We start from the raw sequence: 16,969 nt of genomic DNA, 5'->3' as shown, positions 1-16,969 counted from the left end.
AATTGGGCAGTGACAAGCTGTGAGTTCTTGAATACCAGGTAGCACCTCATCAATGAATAGGTTCCATCCCTTATATTACTACATCTAATTAGATAACATGTATATTAAACAGTCTCGACCGATAAGGAGTTTAATATCTATGCACTGACAGGGTAAGAGTTTTTTACATAAACTTCGGATATGCAAAGAATGTTGCATAAACAGAAGCAAGTTTTCCAGATATCTTACTGCCAAAACTTTTGCTCCATACGACTTGACCATCGATTCTAGTGAGATATTGATCGTCAAGGTGTTTCCATGTTTTAATTGACTCGACATCTTCCCAACCACCGTCTTCCGTTTTCGCCAAGCTAACTACCACCACTCATGCTCTCCTCGACCATCCAGCTTTACCGTAAGCATGATATCCGAACCCTCCACCATAACAAAGATGTATATCTGTTAGCTTCCCACAGAAGTCATTAACATGATCGTGGCCGGTGAACACTGCCTTCACATCGCCTGCTTCGACTAAGGTTGTGAAGAAGCCAGAGTTCACAGAAGGAGAGCCGATACTTTCTTGTTTCACTCCTCTGAAGTTTGATTTGTCGAAGCTATTATATTCCGGCAGTGGGATATGAAAGTATGCAAGACCAGGAGCAGATTCTTTCTGAGGCGATGATTCTTTCTTGTATTCCTCCTGCGTAAAAAGGAGTAAATATTGTCGCTAATGCAAATGCCGAGAAGAAAACGAAACAGAGCAAACTATTTACTCGATCTGATCCTTGAATTTAATGCGGTACAACTAGAATGCTGGTAGTCATTAAAACGGTACCTGAAGTTTTTCCGATGTTCGTTGGAACCAAAGTTGCTGAGACGATTTGATCCAACCATAGCCATGAATGAAAGGAACCTTGGAGTAATCTCCACTATCAAGAAAGTATAGATTGAGCACTGATTTATTCTTGAAAGCAGTGCCTTCAACTCCTTCAACCTCTAAGTTATAGTTCCCGAAACCATCGATCAGGTCTACTTCTTCGGGATTAACTTTCGATAAAGTGTTTTTCATTCCAACGATATATTTCATCACCCCTTCTCTAGACAAGGACCCTTCCTGATCATGGTTGCCCAAAACAGCCACCCAATGAATGTCGAAAGCAACTGCAGGAGCGAATGCAGCGTCTAACGATTTAGCCGGATCCGAAGAATCAAATCCATATATATTATCCCCTGCACACTGAAATGAATATGCATAATCGGGTGTCTCATAAAGTAACATGCCTCTACTAAGTATAATAGCTCATACAAGTGATAAGATGATAAACGAGTATTGATTCCACATTCTGTTTCGCTAACATAAACTAATCGAATGCGGCTCATTTCAAAATAAGGAAGGTCAAATAGCATAAGAAGAAAAGCAATCAACTACAGTTGAATTCGTACAGACAACAGAAGAAACACTGGGATTGAGAAAAGGAAACGATAAAAATGTTCGGGATTCGATTCTTTTCGAACCCTTTGAGTTACCAATTACCTAACTATCTTAATCTCAATTTTCTTGTTGAAGGTTAAACTTCTTTTAAGTAGTAGAAATCTAATGATCAAGCTCCATGGAGTTTAACACAAAACCAAACTAATCAAGTTATCTATTCCTAGATTAATCCAATTACTGGTAGCAATTACAAGAGGCATACTCATAACTCAAAATTGCTTTACAAGCAACCAAACAAACAAGTAGCAAAAATCGACAAGATTTTGGTTTAGTAGTGTAAGGTCTGATCTCTAGAAAGACCAAAAGACAAAGGTTCGATTCCTAGGAGCGACACCCTAACAAAAATTAATTCTTTATTCATAAGGTGAGTAAATATCGTTGGTAGTACAAAAAAATAAACAACAAAAAAAAGAGGAAACATATTTTCACCTGATTCCAACCATAGAATCTAACATAATTGAATATTTCCAAAAAATAGCAACTTTAGTGGTAAAAATGAAAATTAAGCTGCTAAAATAAGAACAAAAAACTAAAAAAGGGTGGGATTCTCAGAAAGAATCATTAGTGGTCAGATTGGTCAGACCGTCCGGTTCGGTTATCACAACACTGCAAAAAAAGGTTAACTACAAATTGAAAAATACCAATGAATACAATAAGGTTGGGATTCTCAGAAAGAATCATTCTTTGAATAAAAAGAGTGGTATTTAGGTCAGAACAAGAATGATACTGAGAATAAAACACATCCAAACAGTGTGTGATTTTTCCATTAGCATAGTGCATATCTGAAATCTGCAATATCTTGTATTCTCCATTTTTATCAAACTTAAGCTTTTGTTGAAGTTGTGTTGAAATGCAAATTGGGAACAACAAAAAAAGAGTTGAATAACACTGCTAAATCAATTTTGATCATAGTGCCATAAACACTTCTATTACTCCAAATTGAGATCATTTTTGTTCAATTTAGGGAATTGGGTTGCTATAACAAAAATCAAAATCTCAACTTTGTTCATTGTTATCATTGTAAAGACAAGAGTATAACAACATAGCTTTTTTTTTACTCAAAGAGTAAAAAAAAATCACCAAACTCATATATCAAATGAAACATATCTTTTGTACTACATATCTTTTATAAGGAACTAATCTTTTCTGGATGTGTGGTTGTCCTTCCAATAATGTTACTATTAGGAATCGAACTCTCGACTTTGAGGATCCAGTAGGGCTTTACTATGCATAAATATAACTCGAACCCAAATTAATAAAATTTAATTACTATGCACAAATATAGAATGATTTATTTAGAAAAAAATAGATAATCTAAAAATTAAAATAAAATCTAATTAAAACATGTAGCAGCCATGTCGGTTATAACTTTTAAACATTAGCATGTTTTAATACCAAAACAAAGGTGTCACTTCAATTATGAATAAAAAGTCAAAGCATAATGTATATATTATATGAGTAGTATTATTTGCATTCATGTGAATATGTACATCATTCATATTTGCACATAAAATAATGATGCGTGAACTTTCAACATTTATACGTAACCCATTTTGTATTTATTCCATTTTTTTTTTGTATATGGGAAGGTTCGTGCATGGAATAAGGGATGAGGCATGGACATTTATATATATTATATATTACTATGTATTTGACTATTATTTTTGTGTGGAGAAGGAATTTTAATTATATAAAGTCTTATGAGTAAGGAGAAAAGAAAAGAATTTAATGAAAAAATGGATAGAGTATATTTTCACGAGTTTGAATGTTACAATCAAATAAATTTTAACAAATAATATAAAAATGTTAGTTTATATTTTTACGACTTTGTCTTCTAATTGAATGCATACATAATGTTTTTCAATTTGTTTTTATGCTTACAAAATCCAACCTAACTCGTTAACCAAAAAAAACAACCCACCATTCTTAATTTGAATTGGGTCAAATACTGTAGATTCTTAAATTGACCAACATAATCGTTCTTTTTGAACTATTAAGAGTATACTCTTATTTTTGTAGTAAAGAAAATCTCTTTGACATGTATAGTTGCACCTTTTAATATTTTAATAAGTGTCGTTCTCAGAAATCAAAACTTTGAACTTTTGGTCTTTTTAAAAATCTTATGGGGTGTTATACTACTAAACTAATATCTTATTAATAAACATAATCGGCCCTAACCATGAAAGGAACATGTATACTTATATTACTTTTTACCCTATTTTTGTAATTAAATATTGATGAACATTTTTGTGATTAACTAATGATGTTTGAAATAAGTTAATTATTAATTCTAATAATATGTAAATTAAAGTAGCTCTTTAATCATCCTATATATGTAATTAATCACGAGTTTATATTTAAAAATTCACATAAAATAATATAGTTTATCATCTTATTAGATATTAACAAATATCTTATGGTCAAACTCATCTGAAAATTTAAATTATCTAATGCTTTGGTTGGGTGTTTCTTTCCGCATACAGGATGCAATTAGTGATGGAATAATGGAGAAAAATGAATTACATGCTATTGATAATAAGATAAAGAAATAAAGATATACAAAAAGATGAAGCACAAAAAAAAAAATATATAATGTAATTACATATCTTCAACAAAAATAGTGACCCATGTACATAGGTAGATATTCTAACTATGGATATAATTTCGGAAATAGACCAATTTTATAGAATACGAGAATATATTTTTGGTCTCGAAAAATGTGTCGTTACTTGTGATGAGTAAGAAAAATATTTAATTTTTAATTTAACTATATTTGATTATTTTCTTTAACCAATCATACTTATCTCATAAGTACCAACGGACGTTGGTTCAAGTGGTACATGCTTGATTCCCGTTAAGTAAGAACACAGGTTTGAGTCTTGTGGATGGAAAAAATGCTTGTTGGGAGCTTTAGCCCCATATACCTGTGGATGTTCCCGGCTCGGACAGGATTGCCTCTAGTGCGAGGATACATGTGGAAACCAAAAAATACTTATCTCATAAGTTAAACTTTGGTTTAAATTTATTAGTCTAGAAATAATTTCACCTAAGATCTTAAATAAAATAATATTTCCCTTCTAATATTTTATTAATAATAAGAAGAAGAAGCATATACTAATTTTATATATACCCACTTGTATCTATTATCTCTATTCTCTAGTTAGTTCTTCCTACCTTCTTTTTTGTTATGACAAAATCATTGTTATCTATGATTCTCTCATATTCAATCTCAAACACTTGAAACTACTATATTGTCTCATGATTCATAATAACACTACATACCCTTTTTCTCTTTCTTCATATTCACTTGTTCTTATGACAAAACCAACTTCATGTCCCAAACAAAGTCCTATAAAACAGATCCACTTGTTCTTAGTTTTGTCCTTGTTCTTTGTTCAATCCTCATGCTGTAACAAAGTTGATAAAGAATCACTTTTAGCTTTTTCAAGTAATATATCATCATACCCTTCTCTTAATTGGTATGTTTCTATTGATTGCTGCCTTTGGGAAGGGATAGTTTGTCTTAATATTAAGGATCATTTAAGGGTTGTTCAACTATTACTTCCATCTAGAGATCTTAATGGATTCATCAATCCATTTTCTATCACAAATCTCACTGCTTTATCTCATCTTAATCTCTCACATAATCGATTATCTGGTAATCTACCAAACCATTTTTTTTCACTTTTTAATCACTTGCAAGTTGTTGATTTAAGCTATAATCATTTCTCTGGTGAATTGCCACCATTTGTTGTTGGTAATAACAATAGTATTGTTCTTATGAAGGAGTTAGATTTGTCTAGTAATTTGTTCAATGGAACAATTGAAGTTGCAGAAACATTGGATTTGTCTAGTTTGATGTATTTTAATGTTAGTAATAATAGCTTCACAGGTAGAATTCCAACTTTTTTTTGCACTGAAAATAAGAGCTTTTCCTCTCTTAGATTCTTGGATTATTCCTCTAACAAATTCTTTGGTGAGATTCTTCCTGGACTCGGAGCGTGTTCGAAACTCGAGAAATTTAGAGCTGGTTTTAATTTTCTATCAGGGACTCTTCCTAGTGATATTTTTAGTACTGTTTCTCTCAGAGAAATCTCATTGCCTAGGAATAAACTCTATGGTTCAATTGGTGATGGAATTGTAGGACTTACCAACCTTACAGTTTTGGAGCTAGATTCGAATAATTTCACAGGTCCTATTCCCTTGGATATCGGAAAGCTTTCGAAATTGGAACAGCTACTTCTTCATGTTAACAATCTAAATGGTACTTTGCCACAATCTCTTATGAATTGTACCAACCTTGTGGTGTTGAATTTAAGGGTCAATTCCTTTGAGGGAAATCTCTCAGCATTGAATTTGTCTAGGCTCGTTAAGCTTGCTACGCTCGATCTCGGCGATAATCGTTTCGCTGGTGTTTTTCCACCAACCCTTTATGGATGTAAGTCACTTAAAGCAGTGAGGCTAGCTTTTAATAAGCTCGAGGGACAAATTTCGCATGACATACTTGGACTTGAGTCTTTGTCTTTCCTATCGATTTCTACCAACAAACTGAGCAATGTTACGGGCGCGCTTAGGATACTCACAGGACTCAAGAACCTTACCACCCTTATGCTCTCGAAGAATTTCTTCAATGAAGTGATTCCGAGTGATGCAAATATGGTAGACTCGAAAGGGTTCCAAAATATCCAAGTTCTAGGATTGGGCGGATGTAATTTCACTGGTGAAATACCAAGCTGGCTTGGTAATATGAAAAAGCTTGAGGTCTTGGATCTTTCTTACAATCGAATTAGCGGTTCGATTCCTCCTTGGTTGGACTCACTTCCTCAGCTTTTCTACATAGACTTGTCGGTTAACATCCTTACAGGAACAATTCCAATGGAGCTCACAAGGCTTCCTGCATTAACATCACAACAGGCAAATGATAAGATAGAAAGGACTTATTTGGAGTTACCCGTCTTCGCTAATGCCAAAAATGTTTCGCTGCTGCAATATAATCAACTTTCCAAACTACCACCAGCGTTATACCTCGGAAACAATAGCCTCAATGGCAGCATCCCGGGCGAGATCGGCAGATTGATAGTCCTTCATCAACTGGACCTGAGTAATAACAATTTCTCCGGAAGTATCCCAGTTCAGATATCTAACTTGACTAACTTAGAGAAACTATACCTCTCAGGAAACCGATTATCTGGTGAAATTCCGAGTTCACTCAATAACCTGCATTTTCTGTCTGATTTCAGTGTAGCACACAATGATCTTCAAGGACAGATACCTAGTGGTGCACAATTTGACACTTTTCCTCCATCCAACTTCGAAGGAAACCCGCGATTGTGCGGTTCATCCATCCAGCGCCGGTGTCGTCCACAACAAGGTAGTACTGCAGGTGATCACAGATCAAACAAGAGACTAAAAATTGGATTTGTAATTGCAGCCTGTTTCGGAATTCTTTCCTTCATTGCAGTGTTGATAGTATGGATAATATCGAAGAGGAGGATCAATCCTCGGGGAGACCCTGACAAGATTGAACCAGAATCAATTTGTGCTGACTCCAATAGAGGGATTCATCCTCAGATTGACAAGGATGCTAGCCTAGTGGTGCTGTTCCCGAATAATACAACGGAAATCAAGGATCTTAGCATACTTGAAATACTAAAAGCCACTGAGAATTTCAATGAGGCAAATATTGTTGGATGTGGAGGTTTTGGTTTGGTTTACAAAGCAACATTAACGGATGGAACTACCGTAGCCATCAAGAAACTCTCCGGGGATTTAGGACTTATGGAAAGGGAATTTAAAGCTGAAGTCGAGGCTTTGTCAACAGCACAACATGAGAATCTGGTTGCATTACAAGGCTATTGTGTTTATGGTGGCATTAGGCTTCTCATTTACAATTACATGGAAAATGGAAGTTTGGATTACTGGTTGCATGAAAAAGATGAGGGTCCGTCTCAACTTGATTGGCCGAAAAGGCTCAAGATTGCACAAGGTGCAAGCCTCGGTTTGGCTTACATGCATCAGATATGCGAACCGCATATAGTCCATCGCGATATAAAATCGAGCAACATTCTTCTCGATGAAAAGTTTGAGGCACATGTTTCTGATTTTGGCTTGTCCAGGTTGATACTTCCTTATCAGACTCATGTTTCAACTGAACTTGTAGGTACATTAGGCTACATTCCTCCCGAGTATGGACAAGCGTGGGTCGCGACTCTACGAGGAGATATCTATAGCTTTGGCGTTGTAATGCTCGAGCTTCTCACTCGGAAGAGGCCTATCGATGTATGCAAGCCAAAAATGTCAAGGGAGTTGGTTGGTTGGGCGCAACAATTGAGGAGCGAAGGAAAACAAGATCAAGTGTTCGATCCTCTTCTTAGAGGGAACGGTTTCGAAGAAGAGATGTTGCAGTTTCTTGACGTGGCATGCATGTGTGTTAATCAGAACCCTTTCAAGAGACCAAGCATCAAAGAAGTTGTTGAATGGTTGAAGAATGTTGGATCAAACAACCATCAAAGGAATAAAGATATAGATACATAATCATTTTTACTTTGTGCACAAAGTTTTCGATTTCTATATAGATTCATAATCATTTTTACCAATGTAAATGATGACTCTCCTTGTTAGAAACTTTTGCTAGCTAGATTTTGTGAATTTCACTTTCCAAATGTTTGATTTTGTTAATAAATGAAATGAAATGAAATGCTACAAAGAAATCTGTTACAAAAGAATATCAATGGACCAATCTTAGGCTATTAACATTGCACAAGTTCTATGCTTATGTGTTTGTAAAATCTGGTGACACTAGGCGAATAACGCAGCCGATGCGGTTACAATCGCGATAGTCGATTTTGACGAAAAGCAGCTAATGTGACGAAAAGCAGCTAATGAAGCATAATCTAAAATCTTGCACAAAATCCATTCTATGATCTTCCAAATGTTTACTTCTGTTAATAAATGAAATGCCACTGAATTCTGTTATCAAAATATGAATGGTAAAATCTCAGGGTTAATGATCTCTCATATTTTATCATATGAATCAGTAACAGAATTAAATCTTAAAACAAATGACAGCTAATGTACCCTTCGGCCCGATTTTCGGTTGGAAGAATAACTCTGCCACTACCTTCACATTGCTGCAACAATATATGTCTATAATACTGTTTTTATTCTTATAAGTTTGTGTAATCTGGTAAACAGAAAATGGTATCAAATTGCATTTGCTTGTTGTTATATTGCTTGCGTTTATTGCGGTTGTAGTCAATCTAGATAAAATGTAATTAATACAGTCACAATCTGACCATTAATAACTTTTTCGTTTTTCTGCCTGTTAACGAACCAAGATATTATCCGATTATTTAGGATCGGCTCAATAGATCAAATGATATTATAATGATGTATCGTAGAATCGGCTCGGCTAACTAATAGTCTAATACAAAAGTGCTATGTTCTCCTAGAAAAAGGAAATAAACATGATATACATATTCAGACTCTATGAACCATTGAAACATTTGATTTGACAAATTGTGATAGCACCACCATAAACAAAATCTAATGATAACAATTATAATGATGGATATGGAGTGTGATTCAACAGAGAAACATAGTGGAATTTAATTGAAAAAATAACATGAATGAGACATGATCATGATTATTTATTGACTAATGTTAGTGTATATGGTAATTGATTACAAAATAGCAATAGTTGAGTGTTACACATCATTATCATCATCAAATAGTTTCATTCACTATAGTTTTAGTAGTGGCAGTGGGGCATAAGAATCGGGAGCACATCTGTTATCCTACAGTTTTGTGTCACTTCATATGTCACGAGGTGTGATTAGGCAGAAAAATATTTAATAATTACAATTTTAACTTAAATAATTTTTTTCCAACCAATTAAAGTTAATAGTACATGGAGTGGTACAAAAAATGGGACACCAAATGTGTTCCCATAAAAACCAACTTCTTGTGGGCATGGAATTTGAAATACATAAATATATATAATTTGGATAGATATCACATATCTTAAACGGTGTCTCATTTCCTGTCCCGGACCAACCAGATATTGCCATATGAATAAAAAAAATTATAAAAAAAATACCAAAAAGTATTATTCTGATCAGCAAGAGGTAGTGAATTAAACATCATTTGAGACAAGTAATCTCTTCATTTACTTTATATTATCAAACCCACAATCATATAAAATATGCAAGATATGGAATCTTATTTTTATTTATTTATGAAACTAGAATGTTAGTTTAGAAAATGAACCTTACAAAATAGAACCTTAAAAGCAAGCTACATCTTTAAAAACATTTATTCCTCTTTTGAAATTATTCCAAAATTAAATTAATACAATTGGAGAGAAACATATACATAAGATAATATTAATTTCATAGCTTAAAGTCGAATATGTATATATGCACCAACATTTATATATCTCTTCTTATATTCTTGTTTTCTTACCTTTCATTTTAGAATATGGAAGCTATTACCTTAGTTAGAGTATATTATTAGAGTGTGGTTAGTTTTAGTTAGATTAATTTAATGAATTAGCTAGTTAGTTACTCTTCTTTGTTGTATAAAAGCCACATACTTTACTTAATGTAATTTAAACACTTTCTTCAATTTGTTTATATTTATGGTAATTGCAATCATACCTATCTATTTCTATTTATACAACAAGTTACACTTATAATTATCACTATAAACAACAACAGTAATCAAGTATTTATCTCATTATGTGTGATCGGCTATTACATGGATCGAACGACACCATAATGCTCAATCATAAATCATATTTGTTGACACTTAAATATAATATTTTATGTATAAGCATGGAGTAAAATTCCAGCAATAATAGACACTTTTCAGCTTCTGAATGAAGCCTAATAACACACATGAATATTAAAGTATACACAACAATTTCTCATGATGAAGTAACTTTATAAGTAAGATTTAAGGGTTTACAAATTACAACTTGTTTACTATATAACATACAACATTTAAGCTTCCTTTTATTTTGCATATAAGGACTAAGCAATAATGCCAATTATCATAGAGAAAAGGCTTATGTAGTACAAGAAGAAAAAAAAGGTTTTGAAAGAGGGTAGATAAGAAAAGTAAGAACTATGTGAAGGACTAAATTGCAATTATTCTAGCAACACTAATGGTGTCCACAAAATTCTCCTATCTCCATAGAAACCCATTGTTTTTTTTTTACAAATGGGTCAAAAATTTAAAAAGGGGAAATGAGACTAATGTGGATGTGCCATAATGAAGCCCATGGAGCCCAAATTGAACAAGAAGCCTTCACACATGTAGAAGCTTTCTTCACACAAAGTGGTTACTATCTTGTGGAAGATAGAAAGGGGAAGTGAATAGACATAGGATATAAGGATATAGAGTAGTTCTTCAAAGATAATGGTGTTATCAAATGGATTCTTCAAAATTTTGGGTCATTAATTAAGTCATACCAATATTAAATCAAAGGATTTAATTGGTGACTTAGTCCTCGAGTTGATGACAAAAAACTTTCAAGAATCTACTTTATGATGTTATTATTATCTTTAAAGAATTAGACTAAAGATTTACTCTAGAGAGAGAAAAACTGTATAAGCTTGTACATCCAAGTTAGGTGTATTAGATAATCACATTCTTAATTGTGTTTACTATGTGATTGGTCTGATGCACTTAACTTAGATAGTCGAGTTTATGGAAAATTTTCTCTTAAAAAGGATAAAAAAAGAAGAGTGAGATTTAATCATCGCCTTCAATATACCAACAAAGGAGCATGGTGGCACATCGACGAATAATGTAGAGACGAGCACGTTGCTCCTTACCCAAAGAAGCACACTTGTTGGTAAAACCATATCCCTTTCTCTTCGGAGGTACCTTAGTTGCTTGCTTAAAGAGGTGTTGAACTCGAGCCATCGATGTCGATATAGTAGTAATAGTAGCTAGCTAGCTTTGTTTTATGATTTTTGTTTTGATGTGTATAGTAAGTATAACTTCAAAGGGGAAACCCTAAAAAAGCTCACAATAGAGCTTGATGGAGAATATGAAGTTGAAGGTTTTTAAATACATACACATAGAAAGGACACAATAGAAAAGTTGTATGAATGGAGTGTAATGAAAGTGAACGTGTGAAGGCTCGAAAATTGAGGGATTTGCAGCATTTATAGAGTTTAGACTTTAGTGATATTAAATTTAAATTTGGTACCTTGAAGTTATAATGTAACTAAATGCACACATTTTATATTATAGTCATTTATCATTTTCATTCTTAAATCACAATAGTGTTCCTATTTTTTAATCAAATATATTTTTATGTGTATCAATTATGGGACATTTTTTGTTCCTTTAATTTTGTGATATATTGTAGATAAAAAAACAAGTGAGTTATAGAGATAATTATTTACTCTTTGTGATCATATTTATAAAGCATGTTTTAGAATATTTTTATCGTTTTATATGGTGTTTATATTTTTAACGAGCAATAATTTTTTTCTTCCTACCTTATTAATGCGTTCCTCACTTAATAAAGTGCTAAAGATGGAACTGGGATAGTGGAATTAAAAGGGATAATGTAAGAGTAATAAATATGTCTTGAAAACAAAAAAGGTAGAAATATAAATATTATATTATTTTTTTGCAATCTAACTTTAATTACTTATTTTTATTGTGTATTCCGATTAAAAGTGACTTATAAATACGAGTGGAGGAGTATAAATTTTTTATAATCAAATAGTGGACTTTTTTCTATTCATAAGATTTAAAGTGGAGACTTATTTTCAGAAGAAGAAAATTCAAGTTTTCTTACCACTCAAACCAATATGAGTAACACCCTATTAGTTTAAGGTTTCCTTAAATTCATAGAAAAATTAAAATGTTGTGATCTGATTTCTATGAGCGACACTTATTGCAAGAAACAATCACACCCTAAAATAAATTAATTTTTTACTAAAAAAATGTGAGAAAATATATTGATACTACCCACACAAAAAAACCAATATGAGTTACTTCTGATGTTTTAATGTAATATCTTAAATTATCACCCAAAAAAATGTAATATCTTAAATAGAATAAAAGGAGAAGGGGGAATGAACGTGGGTTTTTGTGCTTAATTGTTTTCTTAATGCAATAAAATAGTAACAACACTTATGTTACCAATGTGACTTAAACTTGTTAGTGTACAAAATCGAGGAAAGGTTTATTAGAAAAGTGGCAAAGGTGACATGAAAATTGGGTCACTTGTATAGACAAAGCATGAAGTGTTAAACCATGCATGGGAACAATGACCCACCAAGTTTTTTTTGTTTCCTACATGTATCCTCGCACTGGAGGCATTCCTGTTCGAGCCGGGAACATCCACAAGTACGTGGGACTAACTCTCCCAGTTGACATTTTTTTCATCCAAAAGATTCGAACTCGAGACCTTGCTTAAAGGGAATCAAGCATGTACCACTTGAACCAACGTCCGTCGGTGAACCCACCAAGTTTACCTCAACTAAGGTTTGATTAGGAGCTAGGTTTGGTTACATTTTTTGTATTCTCTTATCTTGAAAGTAAGATATTAATTTCTTTTCGGGTGTTTGAGTGTCTCTTCCAATAAGTATCGTCCACAAAAATCAAATTCTTGACATTTTAATCTATCTGAGAATTCAATGAGGCTTTATACCACTAAATCAATACCTTGTTGGTTATCTATTAATTTCTAATATAGAATTAATTTGAGGTTGGTCAAATGCATATGGCAATTGTGATCTTGATCTAAAAGATATGGTTCCTTTTCTATGTGCATATTTTTACTTATGCTCCATCATTAAAGGGGAGTTTAATTTCTATGTGCTAGACTAATAAAGGAGTACCCATTGTTTAATATTCAATTGCATCCAAGCTATTTTAGTTGAAATTATTTTAATGAGTTTTATTTTAATGTATTCTTAGTATAATTTTCATCATTAAACTACTAGAAATCCAATTATAATAAGTGACACATTAATAAAGAATTGATAAAATATGTAACATACAATTGGATGTATCTATGAATTTAATTTGTGCATGGCAAGGCCTCAAATTATAAGATTTAACCATATGATATTTTTAAATAAATAAAAAGATTTAAATCTTGATTTGATAAGTCTATCGAAATTATTTGTTGCTGATATGTAAGGAACTTAAATAAGCCCTTTTACATCATTTAATACTTATTAGTTATAGATCAAACATTTTCAATTCAATTAGACTTTGAATAATATACTATATTAAGGTTTGTGATTCTTCTTTTACCCTATATTTAAATATTCTTTAATTCTTTACTCCTTCTAATAATGCTAATAAAACAAAGTAAACATATTAAAGAGGTGAAATATGTTTTATAAGGTAATAATAATACATTATTAATCTTGAGAATGTATTAAAATGAAGATTTATATATTCTGGTTCTTTAATTAATTAATTTTATTGCTTTTGTCATCAATGAAGTATTGTTATCAATGAGTTTTCTAATGCATGCATATGACACATGTTAAAGAAACCAAAGTGAATAAACTCTTATCGAAAAAGAAAAAAAAACATAACATCAAAAGGTAACAAATAATTTGCATTTAATTTGTTTTAATAAGTGGTGGTGGAAATCAAAGTGGAAGTAATCTCTAATTATAAGCCACTTTTACCTAATTCATATAGATTAAGAAAAAACTAACAAAAAGTTCGTATATTGATATAAGATTTCATTGGATCTCAAGGTCAAAAGTTTAATTTCTGATAACGATAATTGTTGAGATGGACAATTATAAACCCCAAAAGAGATTAGTTTTTTGCCGAAAAAGGTAAGGATACACTTGGTAGTACCCAAAAAAATATAGATTAAAAAAAATTATAAAATTAGTTATGATTCTCAAATTTATCAAAAGTTATGTTAACATTCCAAATATATACCTTCATTCATTATTATATAGAAAGCGAAATGTTTACTAGGATATGGAGAAATAATATAGAATGTAATTATTATGGTATTTAGTTATTTAATATTACCTAGATATTTATATTTATGTATTAAGAAATCTATAATGAGATATTTTATATTTGATTTCCTCCTACATGTTCTGAATACGAGGAATAATTAAGGAATAACATGCCTTTCGTTTATTACAAGGATTGAGATTGATTTCATCACAATCTTGTATATACATTCACCATCTTAATTCACTGTATTTCCAAGAGTGTGTCACAAGTTTACCCAATACTCTTTATAAAATCTTCTACTCCAAGTCAAGTAGTACGGAAATTTATTGATTGAAATTGACTTTTAATGATCAAAATATGTCGGGTCAGATTTTGTCTTAAAAAAATTAAAATATATAGTATTTAGAAGTTTGAGTCTAACTTGTTTAATTATTTAAAATAATCCAAAGCCTATCGTTGACATATTTAAAAGTCTGATCTGACATATTAACGTATTTAAAGACTTAATATATTATAAAGTCTTAAAATAGATCATCATGTATACATTTAAATAAGCTAATATATTTATAAATATGTTCATCTAAATTGAACAATTAAATTATATTTTTTTATATTTTTTATATTAAAATTACACATATATTTATATCTATACTTTTAAACATGGTATAACTTCCACCATGGTATAATTTTTACTTTCTATTTTGCCCTTCATATTATTTAATTTTTATAAAAAAAATATCATATAATCATAATTAACCCAATTGTGATCTTGATCTAAAAGATATGGTTCCTTTTCTATGTGCATATTTTTACTTATGCTCCATCATTAAAGGGGAGTTTAATTTCTATGTGCTAGACTAATAAAGGAGTACCCATTGTTTAATATTCAATTGCATCCAAGCTATTTTAGTTGAAATTATTTTAATGAGTTTTATTTTAATGTATTCTTAGTATAATTTTCATCATTAAACTACTAGAAATCCAATTATAATAAGTGACACATTAATAAAGAATTGATAAAATATGTAACATACAATTGGATGTATCTATGAATTTAATTTGTGCATGGCAAGGCCTCAAATTATAAGATTTAACCATATGATATTTTTAAATAAATAAAAAGATTTAAATCTTGATTTGATAAGTCTATCGAAATTATTTGTTGCTGATATGTAAGGAACTTAAATAAGCCCTTTTACATCATTTAATACTTATTAGTTATAGATCAAACATTTTCAATTCAATTAGACTTTGAATAATATACTATATTAAGGTTTGTGATTCTTCTTTTACCCTATATTTAAATATTCTTTAATTCTTTACTCCTTCTAATAATGCTAATAAAACAAAGTAAACATATTAAAGAGGTGAAATATGTTTTATAAGGTAATAATAATACATTATTAATCTTGAGAATGTATTAAAATGAAGATTTATATATTCTGGTTCTTTAATTAATTAATTTTATTGCTTTTGTCATCAATGAAGTATTGTTATCAATGAGTTTTCTAATGCATGCATATGACACATGTTAAAGAAACCAAAGTGAATAAACTCTTATCGAAAAAGAAAAAAAAACATAACATCAAAAGGTAACAAATAATTTGCATTTAATTTGTTTTAATAAGTGGTGGTGGAAATCAAAGTGGAAGTAATCTCTAATTATAAGCCACTTTTACCTAATTCATATAGATTAAGAAAAAACTAACAAAAAGTTCGTATATTGATATAAGATTTCATTGGATCTCAAGGTCAAAAGTTTAATTTCTGATAACGATAATTGTTGAGATGGACAATTATAAACCCCAAAAGAGATTAGTTTTTTGCCGAAAAAGGTAAGGATACACTTGGTAGTACCCAAAAAAATATAGATTAAAAAAAATTATAAAATTAGTTATGATTCTCAAATTTATCAAAAGTTATGTTAACATTCCAAATATATACCTTCATTCATTATTATATAGAAAGCGAAATGTTTACTAGGATATGGAGAAATAATATAGAATGTAATTATTATGGTATTTAGTTATTTAATATTACCTAGATATTTATATTTATGTATTAAGAAATCTATAATGAGATATTTTATATTTGATTTCCTCCTACATGTTCTGAATACGAGGAATAATTAAGGAATAACATGCCTTTCGTTTATTACAAGGATTGAGATTGATTTCATCACAATCTTGTATATACATTCACCATCTTAATTCACTGTATTTCCAAGAGTGTGTCACAAGTTTACCCAATACTCTTTATAAAATCTTCTACTCCAAGTCAAGTAGTACGGAAATTTATTGATTGAAATTGACTTTTAATGATCAAAATATGTCGGGTCAGATTTTGTCTTAAAAAAATTAAAATATATAGTATTTAGAAGTTTGAGTCTAACTTGTTTAATTATTTAAAATAATCCAAAGCCTATCGTTGACATATTTAAAAGTCTGATCTGACATATTAACGTATTTAAAGACTTAATATATTATAAAGTCTTAAAATAGATCATCATGTATACATTTAAATAAGCTAATA

The 16,969-nt window shown here is 31.0% G+C and overlaps 2 protein-coding genes across 2 annotated transcripts; one reads left to right on the top strand and one right to left on the bottom strand.

Moving 5' to 3' along the window:
• Positions 168–2,521, bottom strand: LOC109329489 (probable inactive purple acid phosphatase 29). The gene is made up of 3 exons (XM_019563171.1): positions 2,113–2,521; positions 815–1,209; positions 168–679 (listed from the first exon to the last, which is right to left on the bottom strand). The coding sequence occupies exons 1-3, from the start codon at positions 2,249–2,251 to the stop codon at positions 365–367; spliced, it is 849 nt and encodes a 282-aa protein (XP_019418716.1). The 5' UTR covers positions 2,252–2,521; the 3' UTR covers positions 168–364.
• LOC109329479 (tyrosine-sulfated glycopeptide receptor 1-like) lies at positions 4,667–8,181 on the top strand. The gene has a single exon (XM_019563159.1). It carries the CDS (start codon positions 4,730–4,732, stop codon positions 8,003–8,005), a length of 3,276 nt encoding a protein of 1,091 aa, XP_019418704.1. The 5' UTR covers positions 4,667–4,729; the 3' UTR covers positions 8,006–8,181.

The sequence above is a fragment of the Lupinus angustifolius genome, chromosome LG16, assembly GCF_001865875.1.
Source record: "Lupinus angustifolius cultivar Tanjil chromosome LG16, LupAngTanjil_v1.0, whole genome shotgun sequence".
NCBI classification, from domain to species: Eukaryota; Viridiplantae; Streptophyta; class Magnoliopsida; order Fabales; family Fabaceae; genus Lupinus; species Lupinus angustifolius.
This window is presented reverse-complemented; position numbering and strand designations above follow the sequence as displayed.